Genomic DNA, 14160 nt, shown 5'->3' with positions numbered 1-14160 from the left:
ATTATTTGTATCAACCCGTCAACAAAATTACGTTTTATACAAACATAATAGTTTAATGTCTTTTTGGATATCATATTGAATAGGTTATAAAATGTATAACTGTTAGTTTGATGCGGAACCTTTGTCATGACCCTTTGTGCAGCCGAACTGTTTTCTCACGTACCGGAAGTTGTCAGGGTGACATTTAGAACAGGTTAAAAACGAAGGCATGGTTGTGAATATGTTGTGAGACCCTTTGCACCTTTATTTTGTGTGTAGTTTTTATATTTATGTGTAAGTGTATATATTAAAGAGCAAGATGTTGGCGTGGAGCAGTAGGTGTCTGCTTCATCGGGGTCCTCGGCTCATTTCTCTCCGAGCAGCAGCTGAAAGGTAGCTAATGCTAACATGCTAGTTGTAGTAATGTCACACATAACGTTATCTTAGCTAAACTAGGTTGCTGTGGTGAATTAGCGATACAGTTTAGTTGTTTAGTTATTTACTGTCCTTTCTGTTTTTACCTAAGCCTTTTATTTGTTAATACATTGACTAATTATATCATTTACTCATTATAAAGCAATGCTAAACTTGTGAGTTGTATCTTACCATTTAATTGCAAATATTTCCTACAGTTTCTTTAGATGTGTCATTGTTATTGTTTTGCACAGCTGAAATGTTCTCCGGGTCATTTGTGTTTTGCACGAATTACTGAATGATAAATGTAGAGATTGTCATAAAGGACCAAACTAATGACCCACTCCTCAGTCTTCAGTAACACATGAGTAATGTGTTGATCGCCATCTGCAAGCAGACGTGGGCAGTCTTTTAATATGACAAAAGGTCACCAGGGTTCAAAAAGATTTCTGTCTTAGACTGGTCATTAAGCAATGACATTTATGCACTGAAATGCACAAACTGTGTGGACATAGACCTGCTATTACTCACTAGCAAGTGACTAAGTAAACTAAAGTTGACAGAGTAGTATGAGATCTGAAGCAGCAAGGCAAATGTCAGTGTAGTTGAGTCAGTAAATGCATAAATTAGCCCTGAGATACATGATCCTCAGAAAATTAAAGAGCAGCAATTTTGATGATCAATTATTTGTTTGTCAAAAGAAAAGTGTTTGAGTTTGACACTTTATCAGAAAAGATGAGCTATCCGAAGTAAGCACCTCGTACTCTAGGAAATTGTGAAGGGCATATCTAACTATTTTCTGACATTTCATTGACTCAAATATAATTGGAAATAATATTGCAAACATAATTGTTAGTTTCAGCCCTAAACTAAATAAGCACATGTGGTACTCTTGTGTTTATTGGACACAGTTGTGGGTATGTGTCTGACCATTATTAGTCTAACTGAATTTTTTTATTCTTGCAGTCCTGCCCATTTGGTGGGGTGTTTTAGGACAGTAAATACCACAATAAGGTTTGATGAACACCTCACAGAGGACAACCAGGAGTACATGAGGAAGAGCATGGCAGAGGAATACAGGAAACAAACGACTGACAAGCTCAACCCGCTCAAAGATGAGCCCTGGCCGCGTCATGAGTGGACAGAGGGTAGGTGTCGTGATTAGTGAGAGCTGTGTACGTCATGGACCTCTTTGCTCACAATTAAACCGCCTTTTTATCTGTTCCTCTTCCCAGGTAGTCAAAGAGTTGGGTTAGTAGCCGTGAAGTTGGGGATGGCTCCTATCTGGATGAAAACGGGAGAAAAACATGCAGTCACCATGTTACAGGTAGACACACACACACACACACACACACACACACCTGTTGCCTCTGTTGCATCTGTTTGTACCTTAGTGTTGCATCAAAACAGCTGCAGGTATTCTTCAGGAATCATAATGTGTGTTTGTGATCCATAATGAAGTGACCAGCAGGTCAGAAGAGTAGTCAAATAAATGAAATTATTCTGTCCAGTGTGGGGGTAACATCGCAAATATTGAACACCTTGAAATATCACCTGCAGTCTTTGGATCCTTCAAGGTGCAAAGAGGAGATATTTGATGTCGGGTTTATTCGGATCACGTTTCAATCTCATTGACTAATCTGTCAGTGAAGTAAATTGATGTCTAACCATGGCCGTGTGTTTAATCTACTCTTTTATTGATAAATATTTACTACAGTGGGTAGCATAACAAACTCCTGTTACAATTTGAAATGTCAATGTTAATAGTCAGACATTCTTTTAAATTTGCCATCACTTCCACTTAATGTCAGATTCAAGGCCATACAGAAACGTGTATCTGCTGAGTCACTTTTATCACATTTAGTCATTTGTTTCTTTTCAGCTGATGCAGGAACAGTCTGTGCTCGATGAAAAGTACAGAGTTTTAATGAACTTTCTCAGGGTGAAAGTACTCCTGCCACTTATCATTGTGGTGCATGTTCTATGTGAAGCGAAGCTGAAAGTATTTCATAATGCAGCGAATACATATAGTGCAGGTTTGATTTGTTGCTTTGTACAAAAGACATTTTGATTTTGGCGGGTTCTATTTTCCTCTTTGTTCTTCGTCTTTTGATTTACTTACAGTTTATCATTTTGGAAAAGTATTGCTAAATGCCTTAAATTAGCTGGTGGTTGTTTTTGTTTTCAGGTGCAGGACTGCCACGTATTAAAGTACATGTCCAAGGAAGACATGAACGGTCACAGCGCTGCCCTCTTGGTAGGAGGGAAAAACGTATCACCTTTCTATGTAAGAGCTGTTAATATTGTAAATATATGCACGTGTAAGGGTTTTATCTTGGCTGTGATGTGTTGACATATGATGTTGAAATGTCTGGTAAGTAAATTCAACTAAATGTTGGTAATAACAATGTATTTAATGACTATATGAAAGGGTTGCTTGTAGTGATGCACCTACAGAAAAGGACCACCAGTCTGCGTCCCTTGGCTGTACAGAGCTTTACAGCACGTTTCAGCTCATTATTGATCTGTCTCTCCTGCTACTTGTGTTGAGAGTTTTTTCGGTTCACTTTCAGGCTATTTCTTTTTACTAAAAACCCACTAACTGCTCCCCACCAAACAGCAGACTGATAAAGTTAGACACAATCTGCTGAACGCCGTGGAGCAGTCAGCAGCTAAAGAGCGAGATGTTTCCCTCAGGAGTTGATGGAGACCAATAGTTTTTGCTCTTCTCCACTTGTGCTACTGATAGAATGGCTTAACATTTTTGGTAAATTCTGGTTCAGCATTATAAGGCTCTTGTGTACGCCGTTGTTTCACCGGCTTTTTAAAATCTGGGTTGAGTGAAAAATATAAAAGATCGCTATTGACAGTAGTTTGCTATTTCTATCTCTCTGGGTGCATTCCCACAGCAGGGTGCGGCTCTACTCACTCTTTTTTTTGTTTTCCATTATAAGATGTGGATCGTACCTGGTACTTTTTATAGTACCACCTCATGCGAGGTTCCAAGCGAGCTGAGCAAATACTAAAAGGTGGAGTTAAAACACTGCAGACCACTGATTGGTCAGAGAGAACTCTCACTAGTGCGTCACAAGACATCCTGCACAAACCAGGTGTTTTTTAAATAGCTACCAGGCAGGGGAAACACCTGGTATGTATGGCTGCTGGTGACAGTTATGGTGTAATGCTAAATGTTAAGCTTTTGTATCAGAAGTACACGTGGAGAAGAGACAGTAAACTGACTGTCTGTCATACTGCGATAGTTGGCTAACATTAGCCAGCATCAACTACAATTAGCCTACGTAAAGGCTGTAGCAGAACAGTGAATTGAAATCGGTAATTAAATACAAAAAAATAAAATGTGCCCTTTTTGTTCGTTTGAATTCTTTCATAAATAAGCCCTTCACAAATAATCTCAGCATTTTTTAAATATTAATTAAATGAGTCATAAATTAGGTTGAAACTAATATGTTGTTGATTGGTACGTTTGAGAATATCATCCGATCATACCAGTCACTATGCGTTTTACCAAATACATAATCACATCACAATCTCCATTTCTGTTCATTTTAGTTCTGGCTACATTTCATAATCATGAAATAAATCTAATCAGTGTGACGGCTTTATGGAAGCATAACTGAATTTTGTAATTTCCCTGTAGCATTGAGCTCATATCCCCCCCCAGTTCTATGACTTTATTATGAATACAGATCCATAGTTGGGAAATTATACTCGGCCAGTAATGGCTGTATTTAATCTCAGGTGTCTAAATAAAAGGGATGTAATAGATTTCATTGATAACTATGAGAAGCTTGTAATAAACTCTCAGGTCCCATCACTGCGTCAGACTGCACATCTGACCTCTAAAACACAAACACTGCAACCTGAGGTGACAGACAGCAGCACTGGCTCTTCAGTTTACTCTCTGAGCATTGCAGAAAGGGTAGACATTCTATTTGAAAGATAATCAGCCCTTTTAGTATGTATGAGGAGGATGTTTTACCTTTTTTGAAATGTAATATCCCTCTTTTTAAGGTAAAAAAAAAAAAAGGTGAATAAATCAAAGTGTAATTTTATTCATTGAGTCTCGCTAGATGCTGGTTCAGTTGCTCAGAATCCCCCTCACACGACCACATCACGCTTCAGTCGGAGGCAGAGTTTGCCAGAGTGACGAGCTTTGGCAGGCTGATTTTCACCCTTCTGTTGAAAGGGACAGTTTAGAGTGACTGGATGAGCTGAGATGAGAGCGAGCCGAGTGAAAGCAAATGTCAGAGACGCTCATTGCCAAGTGTGTGTGTGTGTGTGTGTGTGTGTGTGTGTGTGTGTGTGTTTGGCTCCTGTACAGTCTTAACAGGCCCACTGTTCATTTTAAAATGCCAAAGTCCAACTGCTGTTCCTACCACTTTTATCTCCCTCCCATCCATCTCCACATTTCTCTCTCCTATCATTCGGATTGAAAGAGGTCTGATGAGGAAATGGAGATGTTCAGGAATGCAGGGGTGCCTCCGAAACAAAAAGTAACCACCTTTAAAGTCTCAGACAACGGCATCATCAAGCCAGGTATACACACGTGCACCAAATTGAAGAAATATTCATTTACTACATTTTCCCTGTCGCACAATAGAATCTAATCTCCTTTTTGTTTGGCAGTTTTGTACACATTTTGTAATGTAATCTTGTCGTGTGTTTAGGCACTCCTCTGTTTGCAGCACATTTCCGTCCAGGCCAATATGTGGACGTCACAGCCAAAACGTAAGTTCCTGGCGCTTCCTCTCCAACGCCTTGCCCTCTTTCAGCCCCGGCATCATGTTTTAAAAATAGATCAGTTTTTCACTTCACAAGAAACCTCTTCAAACCTCTCTTTTTCTTTTTACATCATTATCCTCCGACGCACAAGTCATCATACTTGAATATAAGATGAAAACAAAAGCATGAATCTTCTTGTGTCTGTGTTCAGCATTGGTAAAGGTTTTCAAGGCGTAATGAAGCGATGGGGGTTCAAAGGCCAGCCAGCCACCCACGGCCAAACCAAAACACATCGCAGACCGGGATCTTCTGGACCTGTGGTAAGACACACACACACACACACACACACACACGCGCGCACATGCACACTGTGTAAGAGGCTCATCCATGCCAAACATGAACAGTTGGCTTCCCAGTAATGTGAGCGCTTGTTTTTTATCATCTGTGTCTAGGATGCAGCCAAAGTTTTCAAAGGGAAGAAGATGCCCGGCATGATGGGCGACGTCTACATCACAGCTCATGGGCTAAAGGTACACACACACACACACACACACACACTCATAAGGACAAACACAGACACGCACACAGTCGTGGTTTTGAACTTGTTTGTCCTTGACAATTCAATACTCTCTCATCTGCATCCTCTCTCTCTTGCAGATATGGAGGGTCAATACCAAGTATAATGTGCTGTATGTTCAAGGCTCTGTCCCCGGCCACAAGAACTGCGTATTGAAGGTAAAAATAATCATGTACATCGTGAAGTCGAAGGTCAATCCAAGCATGCTTAGTGTTCTGACACAAGTGACCTTGCACCTGTAAAACACCGTCACACCTGCAAGACAGTGTGATTCATCTTCATTGGCACTGTGCTGGATCAGCAGCGTGTGTGTGTGTGTGCACCTGTTAATGTTTGTGTGGTTTTTTTGTGAGGTTGAATGGGAGCGCGCACCTTAATGATGTTAGTAATATCCACAGCATCCTTCTCCATACTCAGCATGTTGTGTTCGCCTTTTGTGTGTGTGTGTGCGCGGACACACACACACACACACACAGCCTATTATTTGTTTTGCAGACAAGCGATAATGAATACAAATGTGCATTGCATTTCACCCAGCTCAGCTGTCTCTCACATGCGCACACACACACACACACACACAAATACCTGGAACTACTTATATCGTATTACACATGCAGAATAATAATGTATCTGCATGATTGTTTGTCTCTCTTATTCTGTGCAGCCCTCATGTTCATGTGTAAATAATTGTAATGATTATTTAAAATGACAAAAGTAACTTTGTAATCCTTTAATCACTTTTTATGCTTTCTGACGGGGGGGGGGTGAAGTTTCAGAATTTTAGAAAATGGTGGTAAATGCCTTTAACAGTTTCCAAACCCCAAGGTGGCATTAACAAAGTGCTTGTTTTGATTTACCTACAGTCCAACACCAAAGGATATTTTGTTTAGAATAAAATAAAACAAACAAGCAATAAATCCTCAAATTAAGAAGCTGGAGAATTCAACTAACGAGAACGATTTTCTAATTTTGTAAGCAACTACAAAAAACATTTCCTGTCACTTAATTGCTTCAGTACTAATTGAAACGGTCTCCTTGCAGCTATTACAAAAAGTGTGTGTTTGTGTTCCAGGTCCGAGATACTGTGCTGCCAAACAGGAAGTCCAGCCTGCGCAGCCTTCCTTTCCCTACCTATTTCACAGAAGAGGAAGGCGACCTGGATGAAGACCTGTACGAGGATAACGTGTTCATTCACACAGACCAATCATTATCACTGACCTAACCACACACACACCATGTTTTCATCTAAACCCATACATTTTGTCTGGATCCTGCAATAAAGAGTAATTCCTTTGAGCGTCTTGAGCCTCTTCAGTTTTTTTTTTTTTTTTTTGTGTTTGAGATGCAACAGCACCGAGCCCATCTGTTTGATCCAAACAGTTATTACGGTCCCTTCCCCCTGAAACCATGGTAACTGTAGGAGTGATGATGTCACTAGAGGATCCCCAAGCAGAGAGAGGAGGGGGAAAAAAAGAGACAAACAAAAAACAAAAGAGGCAGATGTGGTGGAGAAATGTGCAATATCTATGCAGGATGAAGGGAGGGAGGTGCAGGTGGTGAGCTGGATACAATGAGTTGCACAACGCAGAGTAAAAGAGTGAGGGGAATATAGAGAGAGGAGGGAAAGTGTCTTGTCGGTAGGGGTGGAGGAATGAATGGGGTAGAAGGAAGGAAATACAAAGGAGTAGAAACACTGAAGGATGCGAGAGGCAGTGAGTAAAGGTGTGGAGGGTGACTAAAGGGGGAGAAAAGGAGAGGCAGGGGTGGAAGCTGACAAAGGTTGACATTTGTGCATAAGAGAATAAATGAGGACATTAATGTTGCAGCAGGAACTGCTGGGTGTTAAAGTGTGTTTGTGGCTGACAGATTCCCTCCTGCACCGTGTGGGTCCCCTCACCTTTTCGAACATTAACTTTAATAAATCAGAATCATGTCCTCCAAAGTGTTGGTCTCTTGTTTGGTGTAAATATATCCTGAGAGGCCTGCATGTGATGCAGTCCCTCTCTGCTCTATATCTGCCATGCAATTGACAGCGGCGAAAACAAGGCTTGTTTGAAACACTGACAAGTGCCTAACAGAAAAACCCTGCAACAACTGCGGATACAAACACTGCATTGATGCCTTTTCTGTAATTGAAACGCGACACAACCGGCAGACTCGGTAATGCGTGACATTTAGATAATAAAACAAGATGTAAGTTGGTGATTTTAGTTTGTGGCTAACAACATCCTGCTCTATATATCATGCCACAACTTGTAGGTCCATCAGGCGGCAGCAGGTTCTTTGAAATGGTAATGATATCGTTTGAAAGTCCTGCTCTGTGGAGCCTGCACATCATCTGGCTCTTGTGGGGGTGGAAGAGAGGAGGGGTGGGGGATTGCTGCCTATTAAAGCAGCAGAGCAGAAAGAGAAGACAGAGAACTGAAGCCTGCTGTTGTATGTTTGTTTGTGTGCTTTGAAGTGGTAAAACACCAGTAGGTTAGTCAGTCTTCAGTGTGGTACTCCACTCAATGAACTAATGACCTGATTACAGAAACAAAGCACCTGAACATGTGATAGATTCAAGTACAGTATGTATAGTATATAATAATGTATTTAGAGGGAACAACATTAATAATTTACCATTCAGCAGGCCTTGCAAAAAGATAGTCTCTGTTCATTGAAAGGACTTGGCCTCAGCAAGGCCTGCAGCTAACAATTATTTTTATGATTGATGAATCTGATGATGATTTTTCTTGACTAATCATTTGCTCTACAAAATGTCAGACAATAGGGAAAAACGCCAATCACAAGTTTCCAGAGCCCAAGTTGACGTCTTCAAAATGTTTGTTTTGTTTCACCAACAGTCCAAAACCCAGATATGTACTTGAACAATAAGCAAACCAGAAATGATTGATTGTTGAGAGATTGGAACCAAAAACATTTGGTATTTGGTTGAATTGAATATCAAATTTGTCGGGTGATCAACTGATAAATTAAGTGGAAGCACTTTTAACATTAACTTATGTAAAATACAGCTTTGAAAGAACAAAAATAACTAAATATGAGTCTTACTTTTGGTCTTACCTCGGACCTAAGCAGATGAGCTTTTGAGCATATGGAGCAATAAAGCGTTTAAAGACAACATGCCAAAGCAAGTCTCTTGGCACTAGTTTGCAAATCTACATATTTAAATGCTCTAACCAAATCAGTCAGATATTAGATCCCTGAAAGCATTTGCATTTGTTAATTAAAGAGCAAGAAGACAGGTTTTGGCTCCATCTAAACTTTTTGGGAAATGACCTGAAGTGTGTAAATGAAGGTTGACCCCAGTCTGACATGATGGATCTACTTCTCTACTTCTGCTGGCTCAACACATGAGAGATCTGATTTCCATTAGTGAAGAGGACATACACACATCCTCCCTCCATTGCTTCCTACACACACACACACACACACACACAGTTTGATTCCCTCCTTAGCAAGCAACAATTCTGCGCCCATGACTGGTCAGCACTTATGTTGCTACTTCCTTTGCTGCCGAGTTTACACAAAAAGTGTTGAAGTGACCTGCATCTCAACACACACTCACACACACACACACTCATTCACACACACAGATCAGCATGTGAGTGTTTGTGCAATATGAATTATTGAGTGTGTTGTTTGAGGGACAGCTGGCTCTTGAACACATTAACTCCCTCAGTCAGAGAGCCGGTTGTACTGTAAGTCCGTAGTGACAGGAGGGACACACTAAAAACAGGAGAGCACTTGGAAGTGAGAGAATGTTAATGCATTTTCACACTGACTTCAGCATCAGTAGGCAATGGCATTATATAAGCTCTCAAGTCAATTAACATGAGGGATAAAAATGAATGAATCTTTTCACCAGGAAGAGAACATTACGCTTTTATTAGACTGAATACAATCTGAATACAATCAGTAGAGGCGTTGACATTTAAAGTTTCTAATAGAGTCACTTGTGAATTGATTGTTCTGACTGCATAACATTGTGTTTCTGTCACGAACACACAAAAGCTGCATCATTGATGTACATACAGTATACATTTACTGATAAAGTATAGATATTACAATGCATGTTGTTGATTATAATCCAATAAGAGGCTTTTTAAGGACTATATGAGGAAAGAGAGAAGAACCCTGCACGATCCCTCTAAGCCTCACTGCCGGTGGTCCTGCTGTGACGAGCCCCTCCCAATTGAGCACACCTGCGTGTGTGTGTGTGTGTGTGTGTGTGTGTGTGTGTTGACTCCCACCCATGTTGTTAAAATTGGGTTCCTTCCTTCCAGCACCACTGGGTGAAAGCAGGGTGAAGCCTGTGAGTCCCCACCTTCCTCTCCACAGGTGTTGCTATCCTGCCCTCAGATATGTTTTGTACGTGCGTGTGTGCGTGTACGTGTGTGTGCGTGTGTGTGTGTGTGTGTGTGTGTGTGTGTGTGTGTGTGTGTGTGTGTGTGTGTGTGTGTGTGTGCAATGCCTCTACTTATCTGACCTTCCAAAAACAGTCTTTCTCATTACTTTTCATTGTCTCACTTTTTCCCCTCAATTAAAGTCCACCTTGGATCTGACACATCTCCATGGTAACAAGGACCAATGGAGGAATGGAAAAGTAGAGTTGCCGTGACAATAGGGAACAAGGAGAGGGCAAAGTATGGGAACAAAGATCAACCAAACATATTCATGGTTGTGTTTTCGGTGTTTACCAACAGCACTCAGGGCACTCACACTTCTCAGTTATAGCAAATGAGGTTCATGACACCATTAGATGTTCAAAATGTCTGTAATCATAACTTTCACAGCATCTGCATGTACTGTAAACGCTATTTATATGGGGTTTAAATGAGCCGTGTGTTGACTGTGAGGTAAATGTCATCGGTTTTCAGCCGGAAACCTTCGCCACAAGAATGTAACCACAGGATACTGAGTAAATCAATATGGAAGCCAAGGGAGGAAGCTGAAGAGAGGGGGGTAAAGAGAGAGGGATGTTACCCCAGGTGAAAAACTAAATGACAGCAGTGAAAGGGGGAGAAGCAGGAGGCAAGACGGGGGAGGAGGGAGAGGAGACTGAGGGAAGAAGCAAGAGTTAACTGTCTGACCTTTGACACTCGGGGAGCAGGTTAATCTGTGACATTATTAGTGTGTGTGTGTGTGTGTGTGTGTGTGTGTGTGTGTGTGTGTGTGTGTGGCAATGACATATTTTTCTTATTTTTAAACCAGCTTGGCAATGTAGTTTAGTGCATTTGTTGGAGACTATTTACAGCTGTGGATTAATACACATTTGGTGTATTAGTGTGTATTTACAGCAGCAAGATGGTGCATGTGGCATTGATTCAAAATAAACTACAGTGCCCATGTCTATGATAATGAAGAAACATGTCACCCAGTGTGCCTCAATTATGTGTTTATGATTGTTTGGACAACAATGAAGCTCCATGACACAGATGAACATTACATATATATATTATTTATCTGTCTATATATTTATATATATATAAACATGGTGGGAGGTATGCAGATTTTTGTGTGTGCTATGTGCTGCCCAGCATCCTGTCAAGATTCCAACATAAAGGAGATGAAAAATCTAATTCTTCAAAAACTTACGCTCAAACAAACTCAAATAAAACCAAAACTATATGCCAAGCTATAGATAGATGTGTAAGTAGGAAATACTGTATATATTTTCTGTGATTTGGGTGAAGTGACCCTTTACAATGTACACACTCTTCTCTTGAACACACCCACGCATGGACACAAAGTGATGACATTTCTCACTCCTGAATAGAAAGCCATTTACCCACAGAGACTCACAGAGAGGAGCGGACACAAAAAGCACCAGCACAAAGAGAGAGGGGTGGGGGGGACGACTTTTAATATTGTGAAGAGTAAAACACATTACAAAAAGAATAAAAGCCATTTATACAAATATATAAATAAACAATGTAGTAACCAGGTTCTATGGAATATTATAGTCGTTAATGTTACTCACCACCTTTTCTTTGCTGCTGCAAGTAAAGAAGTAAATGCAGTAATTTCTCTGCACTTGTAGGTATTGCACAAATGATAAAAAAAAAAAACCTTCATCTGCTATGAAGGCATCTCAGGAGAGTGTGTGTGTGTTTGTGTATGTTTGTGTGTGTTTTGTAGACAGCAGGGAGGGCAGTAAGTGAGAGAGATATTACATCTGTTTTGGGTCAGCAAAAATACTTTATAGCCTTACTTAAAGAGGCAGTAATGAAATACTTCACACACACACACACACACACACACACACTAACCCCCCTTTCATCTCCTCTGCAAAGCTTTAGGTGCGTCTGATATCATCAGATATCTACATGATAACAATATAAATTATCGCAGCATCATGTTGAATCAGCAGCACACATTCCCTCAGTCGACACAGAGTGAATGCAAATGAAGATGCAGATCAGCGGTTTCAAAGTGCCGGCGGGTCTTATCTGTATCTACAGTAGCAGTGCATGTCGGACTGCGGGGCAACGCTGCCGCTCAGTGGTTTATACAGGAGCTGCATAGACACACACATACACACACACACACACACACACACACACACACACACACACACACACACACACACACACACACACACACACACACACAGAAGTGAGCCAGATTGGAGAGGAGGTTGTGCAAGGTGACATCTCAGAGGAGTTAAAAGTACAGAAATCGGCGATTTTCTCTTAAGAGCATGTGCAAGGTTGAGTTTCAATCACTCCTTTGGCCTGCACTCTAATCAAGTCATGCAGAAAAAGCATCACTAGATTGATCCCCAAGACGTCCACCCCGCTACGATAATAGCACCAGAGTTTGCAGACAGCCAGATGCTTTAGTGTGTCACTGGATTTGTACTAACTGCAATTCTTGTCGGAGGTCTGGGCTGTGTGGCATGAAGTAAAAAGCTTCTTAGTGTCTGCAAAAAATGGTTTCTTCTGTACGTTTGTTCCATTTCAAACCATCAATCCTCTGGAATGATGCACTGTACCTGTGGAGATCGGGACAGTAATAGCAGTATCATTAAAAAGTTTTTAGTGTGTTTGTGATTCTTTTAGTATTTGTAGATGTATGTCTTCTGCTCTTCTCTCTTTGTTTTCTTCTTTTCTGTAAAGCATCTCATGAATACAATGTACTGTCACGCTACAAGATAAAAACATGGAGGCTTATCCGGTCCTGTGACCACCTGTCCTGTAAGTCCCCAGGAAGGGTGCTGGGTTTGTAAGCAGATTTGTTTTGCAGCTAAACTGTGGAATTACACCTTGGGCATTGTGCTTAAAATCACTTTTTTTCCATAGACTTTCATCAGGAAAGAAATGTCTGTTATTCAGCTGATATTTTCCTTATTAGGTAATAAACTGCCCAGTGCAATCACTTGAATATTCCTTATTTAAACCATTTAAAAATGTTACTAATAGCCGAATCCAGAGTTATTTTACTTCCTGCCTTCATGAGTCCGAGTCCAGCTGAGGGTGGCTGGGAGGCTGGGTCAAAGAAATGCTAGTGTGCTCCTCTTTGGGCCCATAGATGCAGAAGATCATCCATGGTAACCACACCCAGCAGTGATGTAACGGTGTACTGAGACACCCTGGAGTACACTACTACAATCACTGAAGATATTCAGCTGGTTTTAAATAACCTTTAACTTCCTACTTTATTCACCCACTGCATTTGGGAATCTGTTACGTTATTTTATGTATTATACGTAACTATATGTGGAGTTAGAGGTCAACCGGGTCATTTATAGAACCACAGATGTTTGTCATTTATTTTATTGCAGTAAGTAAAATGTGGAATAAAATGTAAAATGCACCAATAAACACGTTTCCCAGAAAAAGTCCACTGATCGCTTCCATTTCCTTGCAGAAAAAACACTGGGGCATTTCTCGATGCTTCAACAGTTGACTAAAAAACTGACAACTACTGGAGGACATACTGAGGACAGACCATAAGCATGTTGCAGAGGGAGCGCAACAGGAAAGCTGTTCAGATGCCCTGAGTGTCACTGAGGCATACGGACACTCCACTTTAAAAACTGTCAATTACTCTTTTCATGTCCCCACAGTCTATTTCTAATGATTGAGTACAACAGGAAGGATCACTTCACCTTCACCTGATCCATCTGGAATGAGAATGTGATTCCTCCAGGAAACAGGCGAAGAACAAAAGAGCTGAGCCACTGCAGCCTACAGCTATTAACCACTGTGGAGGAGGTCACATTGTAGAAAATAAGCTTATGTTAGGTGCTTAATTTGAATTGCCTAAGGAAACAGAAGTGCCTCCTGCAAGAGGTGAGTCTATTCATGTCCTGAATAACAAAGTGGATAGAATCACTACCTGTATTATCATAAATAATACACGAACAACACAAGGAAATAGTGCAAGCGAAACTATTAAAGGATTCAAAGGGAATAACACGCTCTCCCCTTACAATGATT

At 40.8% G+C, this 14160-nt stretch overlaps 1 protein-coding gene across 1 annotated transcript; it reads left to right on the top strand.

The window, feature by feature from the left end:
- The first annotated feature begins 133 nt into the window (after positions 1-133).
- On the top strand, positions 134-7014 carry mrpl3 (mitochondrial ribosomal protein L3). Its single transcript, XM_029443864.1, has 10 exons — positions 134-372; positions 1360-1541; positions 1629-1720; positions 2582-2680; positions 4851-4950; positions 5082-5142; positions 5348-5456; positions 5589-5666; positions 5794-5871; positions 6786-7014. Exons 1-10 carry the CDS (start codon positions 299-301, stop codon positions 6933-6935), a joined length of 1023 nt encoding a protein of 340 aa, XP_029299724.1. The 5' UTR covers positions 134-298; the 3' UTR covers positions 6936-7014.
- Positions 7015-14160: the final 7146 nt, after the last annotated feature.

Source organism: Cottoperca gobio, chromosome 11 (genome assembly GCF_900634415.1).
Source record: "Cottoperca gobio chromosome 11, fCotGob3.1, whole genome shotgun sequence".
Lineage (NCBI taxonomy): Eukaryota > Metazoa > Chordata > Actinopteri > Perciformes > Bovichtidae > Cottoperca > Cottoperca gobio.
The sequence above is the reverse complement of the archived record's forward strand: the minus strand, read 5'-3'. Positions and strand labels throughout refer to the sequence as shown.

What these genes read in the sequence shown, in the direction of transcription:
- mrpl3 (XM_029443864.1), top strand. Translation starts at nt 299, where the DNA reads ATGTTGGCGTGGAGCAGTAGGTGTCTGCTTCATCGGGGTCCTCGGCTC. An exon ending in CTCCGAGCAGCAGCTGAAAG is followed by an intron (nt 373 to 1,359) that starts GTAGCTAATGCT and finishes TTATTCTTGCAG; the next exon opens with TCCTGCCCATTTGGTGGGGT. An exon ending in ATGCAGTCACCATGTTACAG is followed by an intron (nt 1,721 to 2,581) that starts GTAGACACACAC and finishes TTTTGTTTTCAG; the next exon opens with GTGCAGGACTGCCACGTATT.